Source organism: Sciurus vulgaris, assembly GCF_902686455.1.
Source record: "Sciurus vulgaris genome assembly, chromosome: 7".
In the NCBI taxonomy this organism is placed as follows: Eukaryota; Metazoa; Chordata; class Mammalia; order Rodentia; family Sciuridae; genus Sciurus; species Sciurus vulgaris.
In genome coordinates, this window is record NC_136467.1 from 73,930,793 (window position 1) to 73,951,826 (window position 21,034).

Consider the following 21,034-nt stretch of genomic DNA (forward strand, 5'->3'; position numbering starts at 1 on the left):
TTTTACCATTTATCTGTTGATGGACATTTGTGTTGTTTCCACCTTTTAGCTATTGTGAATAATGCTGCTATGAACTCTTGTATATAGATAATTAATATAGAACAATATACATGTACTGTCAAAAATGGGAAAATGCAGTAAAGCAAAGATGATAATAAAAATATTCCCCCATCTAGAAATTCCCTGGCACTGTTATCACCATAACATGTGTCCTTTTATTTATATATACATATTTATATACGTGTGTGTGTGTGTATAGTGCTAGGGTTTGAAGCTTAATAACTCTTATTATGAGAGTTCCCTTTAAACACACACCCTTTTGAAAACATCAGGCTATTTTTTTTTTTTTTTTTTTTTAAGATTGTTTTACCATCTGACTTTAAGTGTTTGCTTATATATTCTGACATCAACTGGTGTCTTGGAATTAATTCAGTCCAATTTTGATGTTTCTCAAGAGTGAGTATATACACTACAGGTTTAGGATTTAGTCCTCCGTAAGATAGTCCCTGCTTCAGATCCCAGCTGCGAGTTTATGAGCAGAGCACCCATACCTATGGCCTATTTATATTTGGGGGTTCTCATAACCCCCCACCTCTATTTCATTAATTTATTAGAAAGACTCAGAACTCACTTAAGATAGTATGTTTTTGATTATATTTTTATTATATAGGATACAACTCAGAAACAGGTAACTGGGAGACCCTGAAGGTAAGTTTTGGGAGGCCTACAATGCAGGAACTTCTTATGACCCAGAAACCACTTCCTGGTTGGTATATCAGTGTATTCACCAACTGGGAAACTCCTCAGCCTTGGTTATCCATAGCTTACTTGAGGGCTTAATATTATTGGTCATGGGTTTAAACTCAGTCTTCAATCCCTTTGCCTCTTTTAGAGGTTGGGGATAGGGTGAAAGTTTCAACCATCTATTCATGAACTTGATCTTTCTGGCATGGCTAACCCCTCCCTTGAAAAAATTTAGAGGGCTACTATGAGTCACTGCTGTTAGCATAAACTCAGGTGTGGCCCAAAGTGGCTTGTGAATAATAGCAACACATATCACATGGATGATTCCATGAGTATTATTTGAAGCTTTGTGCTAAGAATTGGGAACAAAGACAAGATAGATATATTTTTTATTATGCCATGTGGATTCAAATTGTCCTTTATCTTATTTTATTCTTTGTGTTTCCTGTAAATGGAAATTAAATGAAATGCTTGATGGATTGAATTTCAATTTTGGGGGGTTATAATCTATTTGTTGGTACTTTGTTCCATTACACCAGAAGACATATCTGGTTGGCCTACTGGTGGCTGCTAAAATTGAGTAGTGGACTAGGATAATGAGCCTGTGGTTCCTCCATTGCATACCAAGCTTTTCCCCTTACAGCTGCAAAGCAAGCTTTTGGTGGTATGTCAGCACCGTCTGAGAGTCGTTTCTCCCATGAACCATATAGCCAATAATTAACACTAAATTGCTCTTCTCCTGAAGTTAGGATTTTCAAAATGAGTTAGTTTTTATTTGTTTCTGATTTTGCCAGAAATTCATTAATAACACCCTGATTTCTATTAGGTGAAGTCCTATGTTTAGATTTATACCCCTTTCAGTATTGTGTCAGTATTCCGCCTGGATTATATTTTCCTCCCTCTCGAGGTCAGGATAGGATGTTCTGTGATTCATGTATTTTTTTTTTTAATCAGTTGACATTAATCAGTTGGCATTTGCCTTGGTTATTTTAATAGGCTCTGGATTGTTTCACAGCAATGCTGTCTGAGCGTATGAGCAAACTGAAAATGGCAGAAGTTATTGGAAGTAAATTGAACATTTCTAAGAAAAAGGTACTTTGTGCTATTTTTACTTTCCTATTGAAAGAAGACTGAGGTATTTAACTTGCTTACTGGTTTCTGGTCAATGCCTGGGATAACTTTTGCAATGTTGACTCCTCTGTGAATGTTGGTGTCATTACTGTCTTTCATGGACCTAAAACTTCCAACATTCCCTAAATCCCCTGCAAGTTAGTTATATATTTTTTCAGTTTCCTCATGCCCTGTATCACATGTATACCTTATTCTCCAGAGTTTTACTGACCATTCTCTGGGTTAGAGGTTTAGAACTGGAACTCTGTGTTAGTAACATCTTTGTCTGTAGCTTAGAGACCCCCCCCCCCCCCAATCTTTTATTATTAATGTCTTCTAATGTCAGAAAAGTTCAGAATAGTACCAATGAATACCTGTGTATCCACTACTTAGGTTTATCACTGACACTGCTAATATTTTACCATTCTTGTTTTATATCCAAATATGTATTTTTGAAGGGCTGAGAATGTAGCTCTGGGGCAGAGCATGTGCTTTAGCATGCACAAGGCTCTGGGTTCAACCCCTAGCACTAAACACACACAAATATATTTTTGGAGGAGAGAGTCCTTCAACAGTGGTAATGTTGTGTTGGGGGCTGTAGAAATGTTTAGGGCTCACCTTGAGCAGATGTTTGGCATTCCCATTTGAATGATGACTCTAAAATGCTTCATGTAAGGAACTGCAATAGTGGAGATGTTTCTTCAGCTTCTGAAGTAGTTGGGGTGTTCTGGGCTATGGGTGATAGCATACCCCACTGAAGGGGGCTTAATTAATACATGTATTAATCTTAATGGGCAAAGGAATGAAACTACCAAGATTGACTTAGACTGATCATTATTCACTCTCTTTGGTTGGTGAGGGCTCACCTTCCTTGAGCATCTTGCTCCTTTTTGCTTTTGTGAAACCTGGACAAAATCCAACTTGAGTTATCAACAAGGAAAGAGATGGATGGCTAGACAATCCGAAGCATCTTCCATAGCTTCTTTTTCTGCTATGACTATTCAGATAAACCATGTTAGAAGTTTAAAGCAAAGCATGGTTGAAGAGAAATCTACTGATTTTTTTTTTTTTAAATACGTTAAGAGTTGAGGCTTTTTAATAATTTGTTTTCTTTTTACTCTGTTAGGAAATGTCTGTCAGCAATGTGCACTTTGGATATAGGCAGAGGTTTATTTAAATGAATAAAAAGGACCATTTATGGAAATATGATCAATGTTTTTAAAAATATATTAGAAAATTGGAAAATAAGGAAAAACCAGCCTTGATTAAAAGCTAACATGCCTATCTTGGAAGTAGAGAGTGTTCCTTGGTAGAAGGCTCATTAGAGGGTCACAGTGAGCCTCTATGGATAAGGAAATGTTAAAGAGCATGCAGATTCTTAATCAGTTGAAGTCTTTCCCTCCCACAGGTTGAATTTTTCTGTCAACTTTATAAACCAGAAATTTTGATCAATGAACTAGATGTGCAAGTAGGCCGAGTACGTCTTCTTCGGAAACAAAGTGAGGCTGTTCACATGCAAAGGTAAGTGGAGTTCTAAACTGTGTTTTCATCAAGAATTAATAGAAGGTCTAGTATTGCCCTTTGAGCAAAACGTGGACCTGAACTGTCATTTTGCCAGCATGCTATGTGGTAAGGAACAGTGTTTATCCAAAGTATGTTCTGTGAAACTGGATGTTAATAGGAGGCAATGAAGGTCATTAGAGATACGGAACTAGCAAAGATGATCCTTGGTTTTTTTCTCTGAGTAGTATATTTAGTGAAGTGGGGCTCAGCTAGAAGTCAGACTTTGCCATTAGTCTGTAAATTCTTTGAGGGCTGGGATTATAATAAGATTCTGAGCTAGGTAGTATTTATTATAAACTTAATGTATGTCTGACATTATACTAAGTGCTTTGAGGCAAGCACTCTACCAACTGAGCTATATCCCCAGCCCTATACTAAGTGTGCATTTGCTTTTTCATATAGTTGTAATAGTCCTATAAATTAGTATGTTGGTGTCCTGGGATTGCCTTAACAATGACAATAAATTTGGTGACTTTAAAGAACAGACATTATTCTTACAGTTCTGGAGGTTAGAAGACCGAAGTCAAGTTGTCAACAGGGTCATGTTCCCTCTGAAAGGTCTAGGGAAGAATAATTTTTTGCTAATTTCTGAATGATTTTGGCTCTTAGCAGTCTTTGTTTTCCTTGGTCTGTGTCCCTCCAATTTCTGTCTTCATTGTCTCATGGCCTTCTCTCCCCTGTGTTTCTGTCTCCAGATATCTTTTTACAAAGTCACCAGCTGTTGAATTTAATGCCCATCCTAAGTAGTATGACCTCATCTTAACTTGGTTTAATCTGCAAATACCCTATTTCAAAATAAAGTCCCACACATTCTGGGTAGACAGAATTTTGGGGAAAGACTATTACACCCATTGTAATTAAGTAATATCATAAACATTTTATAGGTGAGGATACTGAGGCTAAAGCAGGTTAAATCATTTGTTCAAGACACAGCTAATGTAGATAGTGTCTTATGGATGCTTTGAATTTCTAGAGCCTAGCATCTTACCCAGGTACATGACTTGTTAGTGTTTGCAGAGCAGATAAATTTTATAATTGATATGTTGTAGGAATATTTGGTATAGCATGAAGTTAGTTACTCAGGGCTGCTTCCTCATTCCTGTTTGTTGAGCCTGGGAAATATAGTTCCTTTCAACAGTTAGAAAAGCTTGCAGGCTGACTTTTTTTTTTTAAATGGTAATCATCTTCACTGGGGATCAAATCTAAGGTCTTGCTCATGTTGGTCAAGTGCTTTATCACTGATGTGTATACCCAGGCTGACCTTTAAACTTCTTTTCCCCATTCCTAGAGAAAAGTTCACTTTTGCTGCCACACGGCCATCCTCTGTTCTCATTGAACAGCTCGCAGTGTGTGTCAGCAAAGGGGAGCCTGTGCTGCTGGTGGGAGAGACTGGGACTGGCAAAACCTCTACTGTCCAATACTTGGCTCACATTACAGGTAACTCCTAGAGGGAAGTGACTACCCTCAGGCATTTTGCACTAACTCTTTTGGTTTTTTGTTTTGTTTTTAAACAGTAAGTCTAAAGATTACTAGAGTTTAAAAGGTGACCTTACTTCACATGTGTTCTTTACCTAGAAATAACCACTATTAACTGATTGGATTGATTTATGTTGTTCAAATACATATAGATATTGTTTTGATACAGATGGAATTGTGCCCTACATATTGCAGTTAGTAAATTGGACGTAAAATATTTTTTTAAAATTTGACTTCTAATGGCCAAATAATTATACATTATGGACATTTTATTTAGTCCTAGTTTGTAGATCTTGATTTACTGAAGGATCTTTTCCTATTATAGTTATCAGATGCTTCAACAATAATGCTACAGTGAATGTGATTCTTTTGTATCTATATGGGGATATGAGAAAATTTTTTAAGTTTTGTGAACCTTGAAGTAAAATGAGAAGATCCGAGGAAATGCATATTAAAGATTTGCCCTATTCTATGTCCCTACATCCTTAAGATGTATACTGAATATTAATCAGCATTAATGTGTTTGGAATAATTCTTTTCCCCTTTCTTTTTTAAAGGCCACCGTTTGAGGGTTGTCAACATGAATCAGCAGAGTGACACTGCAGACTTGCTTGGAGGGTAAGTGTGATTTGAAATTTTTTTCATGTTTTGTGTTTACTGCTTGAGGTAAGAAACACTATTCTCTTACTAAGCTCAGGCAGCCTAGGGAAAATATTCAAAGACTAGCACCCCTTGCTGCACCCCAGCAGGGTACTTATTAGAATTTATTGAGAGGCTCTTGGGTATGGTAGGTGATTTTCTTCAAGAACAATTGAGGTCCTTCTTCTCAAAGATGATACTCTGGAAGGGAAAAGGGAGGACAAACCAGACAAGTATGTAATCAGCTATGTTTGTGTATATAGTAAGTTGAACTAAAGCACAGGTTTTAAGAACCTTTATGAAGATTTTACTTTCACTTTACAAAGACGTTTCTTCAGGTCTTTTATATTTAACCAGGCATATCTATGCTGTTTATTTATTTTTTTGTATCTATATATGTCTTCAGTAATTTCCTACTTTTAAGTATTCCTAACACAAGTGGCATTAATCTTAGAGTAATCAAACACAGACAAATTCATCTTTTCTTCTAAGAATTTATAGTATTCTATCAGTCATTTCAAGTTATTTTAAATGTATTGAATACACAGGAACCCATTTGTGCCCTGATGCAGTTGATATTACAAAAGATGTATAACTAACAGATAATTAACTAGAATTTCATTTTGGTGCCAAATTGGTGACTAGAATATATCCAGTTTTCCTTGTGAGTAGATTAGCATCAGTTGCCAAAAGAAAACTTTACATACTCCTCAATTTTTGTATTGTTGAAAATTTCCCTTGTTCTCTGTATTCTCAAATTAGTAGAAGTGGCATAAATCAAATCTTGTAATACATATCATAGTGTAGGTGGTTAGGTGACTCCCTTAAGAATCATTTTGTGTAAGATGGAAGATCAAAAGTCATTTTAGAAAAGTCAAGAAATGGAAAACAAATTTTGGGAGAAGGCAAGGAGACAGGCCAGAAAAGGGTGATATTCCTATTCCTATGGTGTGTGGTTAGTTCCATTTCTTTTATAATTTATATTTAAATTATATGTATATTTAAATATATCTAGCATATATCAAGTATTATGTTGGGAATAGATTATTTATGGACGTGATTGTTTTGGTTTACAAATGTGCATCCTTTGGATTGATTTTTTTAAAAATTATTATTAGAAGTAAAGACTATATAAAATTCAGGTCTTTAATGGCACCAAACTATTTTCATTACTGAAAATTATCTTCCTATCATTGTTAGTAAATATCACCCCTTGCTTTTGATAAGTGTTAGCATGATGGGTTTTTTTTTTTTCCTTCATTTGATTTTCAATTGGTCGGGGCAGTATATAATATAGATCTTGCACATGCTGGGCAAGCACTATATTGCTGAGCTACACCCTAGCCCTTTCATTTAATTTTTAACTTATTTTTTGTCTTTAAAGTGGACTTCAGGCAGGCAGTCCATAGATCTTTCTCATTACCTATGTGATTTGAGAAACCAAATTCCAACAGGGTTTGAGATGGGTACAGCTTAAGAGACCCCATGAAAGAGGGACAGAGAACTTAGGTGTAGCAGATAAAATCATTCTAGAACAAAAAAGTCTGACAATAAATAGAAAAATATACAGCATAGAGAAGGGACTTGAGAGAAGGCAGCCTCTGAGGGAAAAACTAATGTTTTTAGTTTTTAGAAGGAAGGTTCTCTTTGGAGAAGTTGGCAATGAAGAGAAAAGAAAAAAAAAAGATTGAGGAAAATCAAAAGATCATAGAAATAGAATGAAAATGGCCAACCACATTTCCTTTCCACCCATGGAACCATTGTTAAAAGGAACTACACAGGGGGCAGAAACAGTAAACTTAGAACCTGACCATGAAATGAAGAAATACCATTTATGATTTATTTTTTATTACTTAGCATATACTGTTTTGTGTCTCTTTTACATTTTCTGTTCTTTATTTTGAAGAGTCATTTTCTTTAGTTTTAGCCATTTTCAAGTGAACCGATTTTGCAGGGGAGGGGCAGGTACTGGGGATTGAACTATAGTAGTACTTTCCCTGAGCTATATCCCCAGTCCTTTTTAATCTTTTTTAAATTTTGAGACAGGGTCCTACTAATTGATGAGGCTGGCCTCAAGTGATCCTCCTGCCTCAACCTTTGAAGGCACTGGGATTATAGGTGTTTGCCATGATGCCCAGCTTCAAATGACCTCCTCCATATAGTTCTAATGTATACAATAGGTTGCTGATTTATTTACCATGGGAGCAGTTGTCCTGGACACGTGTCCTTCTTGACATTGAAGTTGCTTCTAAGACACATTTTTCTGATAAAGACACTTTAGCAAAGAAAACTTAGCTGTACAATAGTTTGTGTTGTGTTTCCTTGGTGTTTTCCCTGGTATCAGTTCTGTTTCTGTTAAGTATGTGTGTTATAGTTAATTTGGGGTTCTCAATATTTTCTTTTTCCGGGCTGTATGCTTTTTCTGTTCTGTTCTCTTCTTTTGAGGATTAATCTAATACCAGGGTTTCATGCATGCTAAGTATATGCTCTCCTATTGACTTACATCCGCAGGCCCATTTTTTCATTAATTGAATCATATTGACCTAACTGTGCTTTAGCAACTATGCTCAACTTTAAATAAACTTATCTTTTAAGGAACTCGGTCTAGTTTTTATTAAGTCATGTCTTTCATAAATTTGATAGACAGTAATAGCAGTACTTGATTAATATTAGTAATAACAACTAACTCTTTGTGGCACTCATCATATGCCAGGTACTATTTGAGTCCTCTCTCTGTATTAATTGACTTTCTTAACAGGCATGAGGCACAGACTTGTTTTTCTCCCTTTACACATAAGGGAACTGAGGAAAAGAGATAATTGTCACTTGTTCAAGGTAATAGTGGATCCAGGATATAAACTCAGATAGTCTTATTTCATAAGAATCTGTGTTCTTCCATAACAATGCTCCCTCTTTTAGCTTTGGATTCCATTTATACTGTTTTCAAAACTAGCAGTTTTATTTAAATGACATGTATATTTTGTTTCATTTCTCACCACTTCCCTTGTTGTCATTTTAGTTCGTCATCTTTTGTGTGGTCCTGTGCTTTGGTCTTTTTCTTTGCTTCAGCTCCTAACTTCCTATAGTCTCTTTTGCCATGTGGTAGTTTTTTTGGTGTTTGGTTGTTTTGTGTCATGGATTGAACCCAGGGGTGATTAACCATTGAGCCACATTTCCAGCCACATTCTCCATTTTTTTAGAGACAGGGTCTTGCTAAGTTTATAGGGTCTAAGTTGCTGAGGCTGACTTTGAACTTGGAATCCTCCTGCCTTAGCCTCCCAAGTCCCTGGGATTACAGTTGTGTCTACCACATCCAGCATCCACCTGGTAGTTAAAATGATCCTTTCGAAGTATAATCAGATTATATTACTCTTCTCCTCAAATTCCTCCACTGCTCATTCCATTTAAAATACAACCCAAAGGCTTTGCAGAGGGAGTGGGGGTGGGGACTATAAGGCCTTTAACCTGGTACTGGCAGTTCTCTGACATGATCTCCATCCTGGTTTTGCTGCTGAACTTTAAGTGCTTATTCCATGTTGCATCAGCTAGACCCTTGCTAGCTATTCCATTTTGGTGGTATCCTCTGACTCCCACAGACACTTGATATTTCCTCTGTGGCTTTTGATGCCACCCACAGATAACCTGTTTAGCTTATTTCCTTGTTTGATTTAGTTGTCTTTCAAATGTCCCTTCTTCAACAAAGCTTTCCTGACTGATACTTATGTTATTAATACCCTCACCACCTACTTTCCTTTTGCCCTACTTGTTATTCATAGCAGTATAAACTATACTGCTTGATAGTTTATAGTAGATTTATTTCTTTTTTTCCCTTATTAGATTGTAAGTTAATAGGGGCAGGACCTTATAGGTCTTGTTGACTCGGTGCCTAACACATACATAGGTGCTCAGTAAATTTTTGTTGAACAAATGCAGTAAAGAAATGCCTTTATCAATATGTTCGTGCTTATGGGTAAGTAGAAATGAGTTTGAAGTTTCCAAACTTTTTCTCTCTGGAACCTGACTTGTTAGTGTAGGTGCTTAGTACCAGGTCATTGGGTCTTACTCATCTCATTATTTTTCCCTCATAAGGTGATGAGTACATAGTAATCTATGAGTTCTCTAATTATGTTTGGCTGTTCTTTAATATATTTTGGCATTTTTTCAGTTTTCAAAGTAAATTATTTTTCTTAGAATTAAAATTTATCGTACTGTCCTTGAATTGTAGTACTTAGGTTACAGAAAATTATGTGCTTCAGATTTTCTAGAAGCATTTAATTCTACTAAGCCTACTTTTATGTATTAGCTACAAACAGTGTTTTCTTACTTTTTTTCCTGTTATGCTCTCCACTGTAATATTAAATGAAACTCAAACTAATTTCTTTCTCTGGCCAGAGAAATAAAAGGACTAAGGACTAAGAAAATCTAAATACTATGAAATAAAAGCTGAGCTATGGATGGTCATAAACCATTACCATATCATAAAACTCACCTCCTCATGCTTTCCCTCTCCTACTAGTTTTTTCCCATCAGGAGCAATATCATCACAACTCCTGCCCAAAGGAGAATGCATAGAATTGAGTTCTTATTTAAATGTATACATTTTATATGTTGTTTTTCTTCAAAAATGTCTTGAGATATGTTTGATCAGTTTTAAATGATTCATCATTAATTCCTCTACACGTTTACTTAAACATGATAGTAAAATAAATAGCATATCTTTTATTGTCTAACTGGAAATTTGAAATTTTTTCTAATACTGTTGAACAAGTAGAAATCCTTCAAATGCTTGGAATGAAAGACTAGATTATAATTTAAAACTTTGACATAGATTTTAATATTTTGGTTGTAGTTCTGGTTCTGATTATTCTGATCTGTACTTTTTAATTTCTATTAGCTTCAGAAGTTTGTGAATCACATTTACCTTTTTTTGTTTCAGTTACAAGCCGGTGGACCATAAGCTCATTTGGCTACCCCTACGAGAAGCATTTGAGGAGCTCTTTGCCCAGACGTTTTCCAAAAAACAAAACTTTACTTTCTTGGGACACATTCAGACCTGTTACAGGCAAAAACGGTGGCATGACCTTCTGAGACTAATGCAGCATGTACATAAATCTGCTGTTAAAAAGGAAGGAAAGGAGAGTGAAACTGGTAAGAATCTGACCCAGATTGCTGGTGGGAAGGCATGCGACTGAGGCTTATTTAACAGCTAGAAGAAAAGTATGGGGTAAAAATAAAGAAATGCAAATTGGAACTTTCTAGGACTTTTGGCAAAGATGACAAATTTTGAAGTGTTGCTGCTGCCATGCTTCTAGGCATGATTGCTGCAAAAAACAAATTGCTGATAATGCTAATGTACAAACACTGCTTATTTGTTTGCATATCATGTTTTCTAAAGTGCTGAATTGCATAGCCAAGGAACTTTTGATAGCTTCTCTATACTTTCTCATCTATTAAATGGTAATAACAGCAACTACTTCAAAGGGTTGTTATAAGGACACATGAATTGACCAGTATACATATAGATGTGCATAAAATTCAGCTAAATTGCATAATGGTTGGTACATAAGTTAGCATTTTGTAAATGTTTCCATTTAGTGTTTTACACTCTTGATCAGTGTGAGGTGTCTCATGCCTGTAATCCCAGTGACTTGGAAAGCTGTGGCAAGAGTATCACAAGTTCAAGGCTGACCTCAGCAACTTAGCATGACCTTGTCTCAAAAATAAATAAATAAATAAAAAGGGCAAGGGGAATTGCTCCATGAAAGGGTGACCCTGAGTTCAATTCCTAGCACCACACTCAAAAATAAATAAGTAGGTTTTTATACTATTGTTGAAGATGCTTAATTTTTGTGTTTCGTTAATTGTATGATTTTTAGATGTTTAATAGCTCTATAAGCAATATTGATGACAACTAATAAAATGTGTGTTAAATTCTGTATTCTCTTCTAGGGTTACTCCTAAAGGAGAAATGGGAAGCTTTTGGCCTTAGACTCAACCATGCCCAACAACAGATGAAAATGGCAGAAAATGCCCTATTATTTGCATTTGTAGAGGTATTTTCTTTAGATATTTGAGTTAAGAAACTGTTGGTTTGTGGCATGTTACTATTTTATATTCTCTTTGTGTTGTTTTTAGTGTTGGTGTTTAAAATTTAGAAAAGAATGAAATAATGATTCAGGGGGAGATTTTGAAAAATGGCCCCAATGGTAATAATGTCTTGGTGAGCACAATTATTACTTTTAAAGAGGCAGTCGAGATCAAGTGTTGTACTCTGTGTTCTTCTACTGTGTGTATGTGGGCAAGAGTGGGTGTACACTAGCAGAAGTTTGAGGATGAGATCAGCTGCAGCCTCATTGGGAATGTGAAAGTGCGTGTGAGAGGGATCGAAGTCCACTTGCTTCCATGCCATGTCCCATTTTTTATTACAAGGCATGGTCAGCTCTACTATTTGGTGTCATTTGTCTGTATAGGGAAAGATTGGTTTGATTAAATATAACTTGAAATTATTTGGTTTTCGTTTTTATATTATTTCTTTGAAACCCTTTTTAGACCATGTTCTTGAAGAGGTAGGAGTCTTGGTTGGTTTGGTAAGAGAGAAGGTTCATTCAGCCATGGGTGTGGGAAATTTGGTCATCTGTGCTTAACGGCTTTTGGGTGGGTACTGGGGACACTCTGCCACTGAGTTACATTGCCCAGCCCTCTTTATTTTAAGGCAGGGTCTCACAAAGTTGCTGAGGCTGCCTTTGAACATGTGATTCTCTTGCTTCAGTCTCCTGAGTCGTGGGAATTTCAGGCATGTGCCACTGTACTAGGCCATGCTTAATTTTAATATAATTATAAAAATATGATTATTTATAAAATAACCAATTAAAATGTCAAGAGCTGTCAAAGTCAGGCTTATATTTTAGGACTTAATGCTATACCAAAGATAATGTATTTGTTAGGTTTTATTTTTCTCAGTTAAATTTGTAGAACATTTTTGTTAGAATCAACTGAAAATAAAAGTATAGAGGAATTTAAATAGTAAAACAGATTTTTTTGGAGGGGCTACTGGGGATTGAACCCAAGGGTACTTAACTACTGAACCACATCTCCAACCCTTTTTTAAGAAATCTTTTATTTGGAGACAGGGTCTCCCTAAGTGGCTTAAGGCCTTGCTAATTTTCTGAGACTGGCATTGAACTTGCTTTCCTCCCACCTTAACCTCTCAAGCTGCTGGGATTACAGGCACGAGCCACTGTGCCTGGCAATAGTAAAACAGATTTTGATTTGTTAACTGAGTGAATTATAAGATATTTTTATTGCTTCTGAAAAGAGAACTTGAAGAAATAACATCAGTGCACTGGAGCTGAGGAAAGATTCATTTTGATATTCTTAAGCAACTGTAAAAGGCCATGTATTGCAACTACTATACTTACTATACTTTTTTTTTTTTGATACCAGGGATTTAACCCAGGGTAAGGGGTGCTTTACCACTGAGCCACATCCTCAGACCTTTTTAACTTTCTATTTTAAGACAGGGTTTTGCTAAGTTGCTTAGAACCTCAGCCTCCTGAGCCACTAGGATCACAGGCATGCACAACCATGTCCAGCTACTACTATGCTCTTGTTTCGGACATTTTTCTGGTCTTGCCATACTCATCCCAGACAATTTATTGGGGTTCTGGGAAAACTATAATTGGGTGCTTTTTAAACACCTAAATACATTATCACTTACTTGACTATCCACAAAATGAGAGGATTTAGTTTATTACATCTTAACGTTAGACGCAGAGATACTCTCTTGATAGTCTTGGACATTTACAAGGTTAACTTGGCCTTAAACTCTGATGATTTGCTGGCAGCCTTTTGGCAGTCAAAGTATAGGTTCTTCAAGTGGGAAAGATTTACCCTTGCCTCAGTTTCTAATCTTGCTTACATAACTGCTTTTAATAAGTATGCCTTTATTTGAAATAATCTTATCTTTTTACATTATCTTCTCTTAGGGTACCTTAGCTCAGGCTGTAAAGAAAGGAGAGTGGATCTTGTTGGATGAGATTAATTTGGCTGCTCCTGAAACATTAGAATGTCTGAGTGGTTTGCTTGAAGGATCCTCTGGTTCCCTGATATTGCTTGATCGAGGAGACACAGGTAGCATTTGATCATTTTGGGGTTTGACTTGGTGCCAAATCTTTTGACCTAAACTTAAGATTGGATTCTTTTGGTTTAAGTGGACTGTGTAAACCTCCCAATGGAGGTTGCTTATAAATGAACTTTCTGCAAAGGATGTTGAAATGTTCTTAGATGGTATTGGGTATGCAAATGAGGAGATGATTTGTCAAGGCATTTGGGTTTTGGGTTATAACATGTACACATTGTCAGAATACGTGTGGGTGAATAGGTGATGAAAGATAAATTAACAGTGAAGGAATACATCACAAAACTGGAATGGCAGCATGAGGATAAGTTATTTATATAGGTCTAAAATATGATTTTGATGGAATTTCAGAAAAGGCAAGGATGGTGTAAACTGCCAGCACCAGCCTGGTTGGTCCCAAGAAGAATTTCTGAGCTAGGGATTCTGTGGATTTAGATAGTCTTTCCTTGGGGACTAGGGGCTGATCACTTGATTGTTGTTGCAAGTAGTTGGGGATTTCTACTTTTCTACTTTTCTCACAACAGAGCCACTGGTCCGTCATCCTGACTTCCGCTTATTTGCCTGCATGAATCCAGCGACTGATGTGGGCAAAAGAAATCTCCCACCAGGAATAAGAAATAGGTAAGGAGTTTTAAATTGTCTTTTATATTGATTGGTAATGTCAAAATAACCAGACTTCAAACCAACACTTGAAATTTCTTGGTCTGTCATAGCGGAATCTTAATTTCCTTAGTTCTTATGTGTTATACTTTATATAGGTTGTAAGTGTATAAGAAGTCCAGAACAATAGAGAATACTTTGTGTGGTTTTTAGTATGATACTTAATGGCTTATGGGTACTGTCAAAATAAACTTTGCCTTCTTCAAATGGCCTCTCAGGTATTAGAAAAATTTCATGTAACAGTAGAGTGTATAGCATACAGCAATATAAATTCATTTTGGGAATACCATTTTCTTGGAATTAGGCTAATCATCTATAAAAAGCCTTTTAAGTTTCTTTCATTTTTCATCACTAAGCACTGACGTGAATAAAGTACTTCGTTTTTGGTAATTTATGTTTGTAACATTTGGAAAGAAAATAACCAAAATTATTGTTGGTAACCTTTTGCTTCAAGTTTTTAAAATAGTGGTAAAAGTCTATTAGATCTCTCTCAACTGTAAAGGTAATAAAAGCTTCACAGGGAAAATTTAGAAACTACATTAAAGTACCCATTTTCTTTCACTGTATTCATTTTATTTCTCATCTTGAGGGACTTTGGTGGCTATATTTTTGGTTACACTTAGTTAAATAAATATTCATACTTTGGTATTATTTGTATTCTATAATTTTAGGTTGTGAAAATTGAAGAAAAACACCTGAAAATGAGGATAAATATGTCTTAGCTTTGTAACTTTTTTCATATAAGGGTTATATTTAGAGGATTTATTGCAGTGAAGAAGTGATAATATATTTTGTTAATGGTTATATTATCTTATTTTGTTCAGTTTGAATCAAGTTAAGACTTCTGCATTTTATAAGTGGTTAAAATGAGCTTATATGATTTGTTTAAAAAGTTTTTATTGTCAGCATAGCTGTATTAATTTTGTTAAAAGTGTTTATTCTGTAATAATTATAGGTTCACAGAACTATACATAGAAGAATTGGAAAGTAAAGAGGATTTACAGATTCTTATTGTGGATTATCTGAAAGGATTGAGTGTGAACAAGAGCACAGTACAAGGAATCATAAAGTAGGTTCTGTTTGGCTTGTCTTTATATGCTTCCCTTCTGAACATAAATATGTGTATTATGCAGACACATATATTTATTTCCTTCTTTTCCTCTTTGCTTCTAACTAGAGATGACTGATGGAAAGATTATTATTTGGATTTCTGTTTTAAAGATGGAACCTTGTAAGAATTAGATTTTCCTAAGGAAACTACATAGAAAGCTAAGACCCACTACCCTATGAGACTTCAAACAATTAGATAACAGCTCTACCAACTACTTCTATTTTCATAGCTAAGATTTTGAATTCCTTGTTTAGATTTAATATAAATGGCTTATATTTTGATCTCTTTTAAAATCTTTTCTACTTGTAATTTACATACTAGCTATGTGGGATATGGGATAAAAAGGCCTGTCTAATAATTGAATCTGGTTTAGAATTAATAGACATTGAGCTGAATAGAATATAGAGTGGTAGAGTGGCTTTGTGCTTAAAAATCTCTTTTCTATGTTTTGTGTGCCCATATAGAAAGAGTACAATATTTTATGTTAGACAACCTGAATCCTAGTACTGGCTCAAGAATAGAAACTTGTCATTCTGGGCAGATCATTACTTAACTTTTATTGTGTCCTCTAGAAAGACATATAATAGGTGAAGGGGTTAAAATAGGGTCATAAGAGTGTTTTTGCATTGCATTTTGTGATTGTTTCTAATTTTATAAACAAGTGACTAAAGGATCACCCTCATTGCTAGGGCTGTTTTGTAAATAAGACAGAGCAGATTTAGTTCTTTTCATGGAGCTTTAATTCTAAAAGTGAAGATAACCAATAAATGAGGTATATCCTATACTTTTAGGTTGTGAAAATTGAAGGAAAACACATCCAAGTGTTGGAAAATGAAAATCTGAAGTCCTTTTTTAAATAGGTTTGTCAAGGAGGCATTGGTTCAAAGAATGCCTTCCTGGATTGTAAAGAGGCAGGGCGAATCCCATTTAGCAGGAACTTGGATTTCATCTGTGACATATGTTTGGTTACATTTGATCTTGTAGTTGATCATGAATTTCAAAAAATTTCAAAGTGTGGGAAATTCATGTTTCATTATGAAACTTCTTTCATCTTGTCATCCTCTGAATCTGAAATGTTATAGTGATAATATATACTAATGGTCATCATATCTTCCCACTTTGTAACATTTCATTATACCTAAATGTAGCTATACCTGTTACCTGTCATGAGTTCTGTTTTCTGTGTATTTATTGATTAACTCTATGGGCTATACAAAGACTTTATTTGCCCTTTAAGTTAGAACCAACTCTGGAACACTTGAGTTTAGAATCAGTATGCTCTTGCAGAAGGCCTCTCACATCTTACTCTCCTTAACAGACAAAAGTTCCTCACTTATCAGTGGTACCTTTTTGCCAGAGAAACTATACATTGTACTTTATGCTTCTCCAAAGGAAATAGATTGATTTTCACTATTTAATTTTGAAAGATAGCCTCCAGACTGAGAGGTATCGATGTATGCTATAGGAAATTGTATGTAAGGTTTACCATTTGTGTTTCATAAACATGGCCTTTGAATCTTCTATAGAATAGTGGTGGTAACAACAAAATAATACTTAAAATTGCCAAAACTTTGTCATCTTTGTAGCTTCTACACAGCTTTGCGGAAAGAGTCTGGCACAAAATTGGTGGATGGGACCGGCCACAGACCTCACTACAGCCTTCGGACTCTCTGCAGGGCCTTACGATTTGCAGCTTCCAATCCATGTGGCAACATTCAGCGCTCAATATATGAGGTCTTTCTGAAATCTATTTGACATAAGACATAGATTGGGTGGGCTCACCATGGAGGGAGGGAATAGGAATACATATGCTAGATTGGCCTGTTTCACAGTCAGTCTGATTAGCTTGGAACACTTCATGCTAGAGCTGTCCCACCCATTTTCTGCTGTGCTGTCTTTTCACATTTCAAAGTTGTTCTGGGAAGTAGCACTATTCAAAAGGTTGTTGAATTTTGTTCCTCAAATGAGTTGGGCTGTTTTAACAGAGAGACAATTCATGTTATGTGCTTTCTCTCCAGGGTTTTTGTTTGGGTTTCCTAACACAGCTTGATAGGGCATCACATCCAGTAGTTCAGAAACTCATTTGTCAACACATCATCTCTGGCAATGTCAAAAGTCTGCTAAAACAGGTATGTTCTTTTTTTATTTTCAACTTATTTAATTTAACATTAAAAAAAGGCTAAATGAATTGCCAAATTTTCAGCTAATTTGAGTTTGAAAAAAAAAAAAAACAACTATAAAAGAAGTCTACTGCAGGACTGGGGTTGTGGCTCAGTGGTAGAGCACTTGCCTAGCATATGTGAGGCACTAGGTTCATTTCTCAGCACTGCATATGAATAAATGAATAAAATAAAAGGTCCATCAACATCTAAAAAAATTAAATCTATAAAAAAATTAAGGTTATAGAAATGTTATGTCTTAGATAGCACAAGTTCCCATAAATTGTATTCTTTGGAGATTTAAATCCTGTAGATAGTTCTTTCCATCTAAATTGTAATGCATATGTTTTATTATATATTCAAATTCTGTTGATTTATTGAGGTAAATCTAATACCTTTTTAACATAAAGTGATATGTTTGACCATTGCATATGAATATTCTATAGCTCCCTTTTTTGAATTTCGTTTGTGTTGTTGGATCTCAAACTCAGGACCTTGTGCCTGCAAGGCAAGTATATTATCACTGAGTTAACCTTTAGCCCTAACTTTCATTTTTTGGCCTAACTCTATCTTTGATATATTTTCATTACTGCACCAGAGATAATTATAAAATGCTTTCTGATGGCTACATAACATTTCATGGAATGGTTACACTACAGGCTATTTATACAGTTTCCTTCTGATTGATGATCAGGCTTTCTTGGGGAGAGAAGCCACTATTCTAAACCACAATCATTTGAGTTTGGCCGAGGAAATTACAGAATAGCATGGTACTAAAAGATTGAGTGAAACTGGTTTACTACTGGAATGTTTACTTACTGATTCCTTACTTAGTAGAAAGAGAGCCATTGGGACTTGCAGTTATTTTGGATTCAGTCTTTTAAAAATAACACATGAATAACTACTGGTAAACTGTAAAAAACACTGAGAAAAAAAAAGACTCAAATTTGGTTCGATTATTATAATTAAATACCAATCTCTTCCAGTTGCTCATTTTTAATGTATATTCCTCATGGTTGTGATAGAAGCTTAAAGGTACTTTTTCCTTCAATGCTCGACTCAGCTGTCCTTTGCTTTATAAAACCAAGGCCTAAACCTGTAAGTTCAGGTCCAAGAATTTTTCCATAGCTGTAGATTTTACTATTCTTTGATAATTTTTTATATACAAAAACAATTCATACAATCCAACCTAGTAACATCCACCTTACCTTGGAAAGATAATGCTATTGTCCATAATATTACCACAAATGATTGTCCAGAGGGCTTTTTTTTTTTTTTTTTGTCTTCTAGGAAAAACCAGAATACAATAATGCAAAGCCTCCTCCCTCACTGCAGCACTATATACCTGTTGTATATGAGGTATAGGTTTGTGATAAAACTAGTTAAACAGAGTGGGCATTTTGGTAGGTAATAGAAAAGAACTGAATCACAAAAACATGTAGGAAATTATTTTGATTCAAAAATTTTCCCCAACCCACCTTTCTCCATCCCAATTTTAAAACAGGTATATGATAACATTTTGTTCCTATTCCTCAAAGTAACTTTATATTTTGTCAAAGGATTTTAATGTTGAAAACATTCAGAGCAAGGCAGCATTCTTGCTAACAATTTCATTTCCTACTTTACTCCTCTCTCTTAAACATTATCATAGTTGTACTGAGATAGTGGGTTATCTCTCCAACTTTTCTCTTTCAGCCTATTCCAGAACCAAAAGGAGGTCGGCTTATCCAGGTCGAAGGATACTGGATTTCAGTGGGAGATAAGGAACCTACAATAGATGATACCTACGTTCTGACATCTTCTGTTAAATTGAACCTGAGAGATATAGTCCGAGTGGTCTCTGCAGGGTATGTGGGCCTTTTTTCCAGCTGCTGTGAAGTCTGTACAGGCACACACTTTGATGTTATCCTAGTCTACCTTCCTTAACTTTGAAAGAGCTTTGTTGTCATTCATTACAGGTATTACTCTCTAAAGTCAGTACTGTGACTTTTCTCCTGATACAAAGCATTGTTTTTAATTGTAACTTCAGTGGGAACCATATGGATACAGATTATTTTGGCCATGCTTAAATTTGTGTTTTTTGGTATTTGCTGATGAATACTTATCACTCACTATTAGACAAGTAGGGGCCAATTCTGTTTTTTCTCACAAGTAGTGCCAGAGAGGTTGGAATTGCTTTCCTCAGTATTTTCTGAGGAACGATTTTTAAATATAGAAACTTCTCAGTGCATAAATATATAAAAGTTATTTTTTCATATTGTTAAATGATATAGTCATACTTTAAGATTTTTCAAAGTAATAATGGTTTTGCCTTTTTTTGTTTGTTTGGGTTTTTTGTTTTGTTTTTTTCTTTGTAAAAAATTAATTGTTTTGGCTGATCTTGTACAGAACATATCCAGTGCTGATTCAGGGAGAGACCTCAGTTGGCAAAACAAGCCTGATCAGGTGGCTTGCTGCAGCTACTGGCAACCACTGTGTGCGTATCAACAACCACGAACACACGGATATTCAGGAGTATATTGGTTGTTACACATCTGACTCCTCTGGCAAGCTTGTCTTTAAAGAAGGTACGGTTCACCTTCTAGTCCTTGGGTGCAGGTTCTCAGTCTCTTAGACCCATTTCCCTAAGCAGTATTCTTTATCCTTTCTGATTGAGGCACTTGAACCTCTGCCAGAAGTGTTCCTCTTTGCCCTTGTGCTTATAGCATACTTAAGGGGTGATGTTTAGTGTCTGGCTTCCTTTAGATCCCACTAATATTGTCAGCTGTGTACAGAACTCGGGCCAGATTTTGAAGAGTGCAGTTGAACTGCTGCTTCATGTCTTAGAGATTCAAAGAATAGAATGAGTCATAGGGAATTTGGAAATAGATATGAGAATTTGTTGATTTAAATGACATTAGATTATATGAGGGAAATTGAACAAGTTGGAAAAGAGGTATTAGTTCTGACTCTTCCTTTTGGATAAAAAGGGACTGTTTTAATTGAAAATTATGCTTTTGACCTATAATATCACATAATGTTTTGGGGCAAAATTGACTGCAGAGAGTAATTTGCTCAGAAATTTAATGGTAGTGTAGGGTTTGTTGATTTGTACATGTTTTTAAATATTAATTTATACACTAATTCCTGATGTTTATTTCCTCCTAGGTGTTCTTATTGATGCCATGAGAAAGGGCTACTGGATTATCTTAGATGAATTAAATTTGGCCCCTACTGATGTGTTAGAGGCACTGAACAGACTGTTGGATGATAACCGTGAATTGCTCATAACAGAAACACAAGAAGTTGTTAAAGCACATCCTCGGTTCATGCTTTTTGCTACACAGAATCCCCCAGGGCTTTATGGAGGCAGAAAGGTATACAGCATTTGTCCCCTACCTTTCTTTTGTTACCATACCAAATAGTACATTTTTCTTGATAGGAATGAGACATATT

The 21,034-nt window shown here is 35.5% G+C and overlaps 1 protein-coding gene across 1 annotated transcript in view; it reads left to right on the top strand.

Annotated features, from left to right (window-relative positions):
• Nucleotides 1–21,034, top strand: part of MDN1 (midasin AAA ATPase 1) — a 166,378-nt gene that overhangs the window by 43,083 nt on the left and 102,261 nt on the right. Inside the window, exons 12-25 of the mRNA XM_079146702.1 lie at nt 1,741–1,836; nt 3,263–3,375; nt 4,706–4,854; nt 5,451–5,511; nt 10,469–10,680; nt 11,482–11,585; nt 13,518–13,662; nt 14,194–14,290; nt 15,285–15,398; nt 17,027–17,174; nt 17,459–17,569; nt 19,295–19,446; nt 19,988–20,166; nt 20,747–20,955. Coding sequence (XP_079002828.1) covers nt 1,741–1,836; nt 3,263–3,375; nt 4,706–4,854; nt 5,451–5,511; nt 10,469–10,680; nt 11,482–11,585; nt 13,518–13,662; nt 14,194–14,290; nt 15,285–15,398; nt 17,027–17,174; nt 17,459–17,569; nt 19,295–19,446; nt 19,988–20,166; nt 20,747–20,955 — 1,890 coding nt within the window. The remainder of the gene's footprint in view (nt 1–1,740; nt 1,837–3,262; nt 3,376–4,705; nt 4,855–5,450; nt 5,512–10,468; nt 10,681–11,481; nt 11,586–13,517; nt 13,663–14,193; nt 14,291–15,284; nt 15,399–17,026; nt 17,175–17,458; nt 17,570–19,294; nt 19,447–19,987; nt 20,167–20,746; nt 20,956–21,034) is intronic.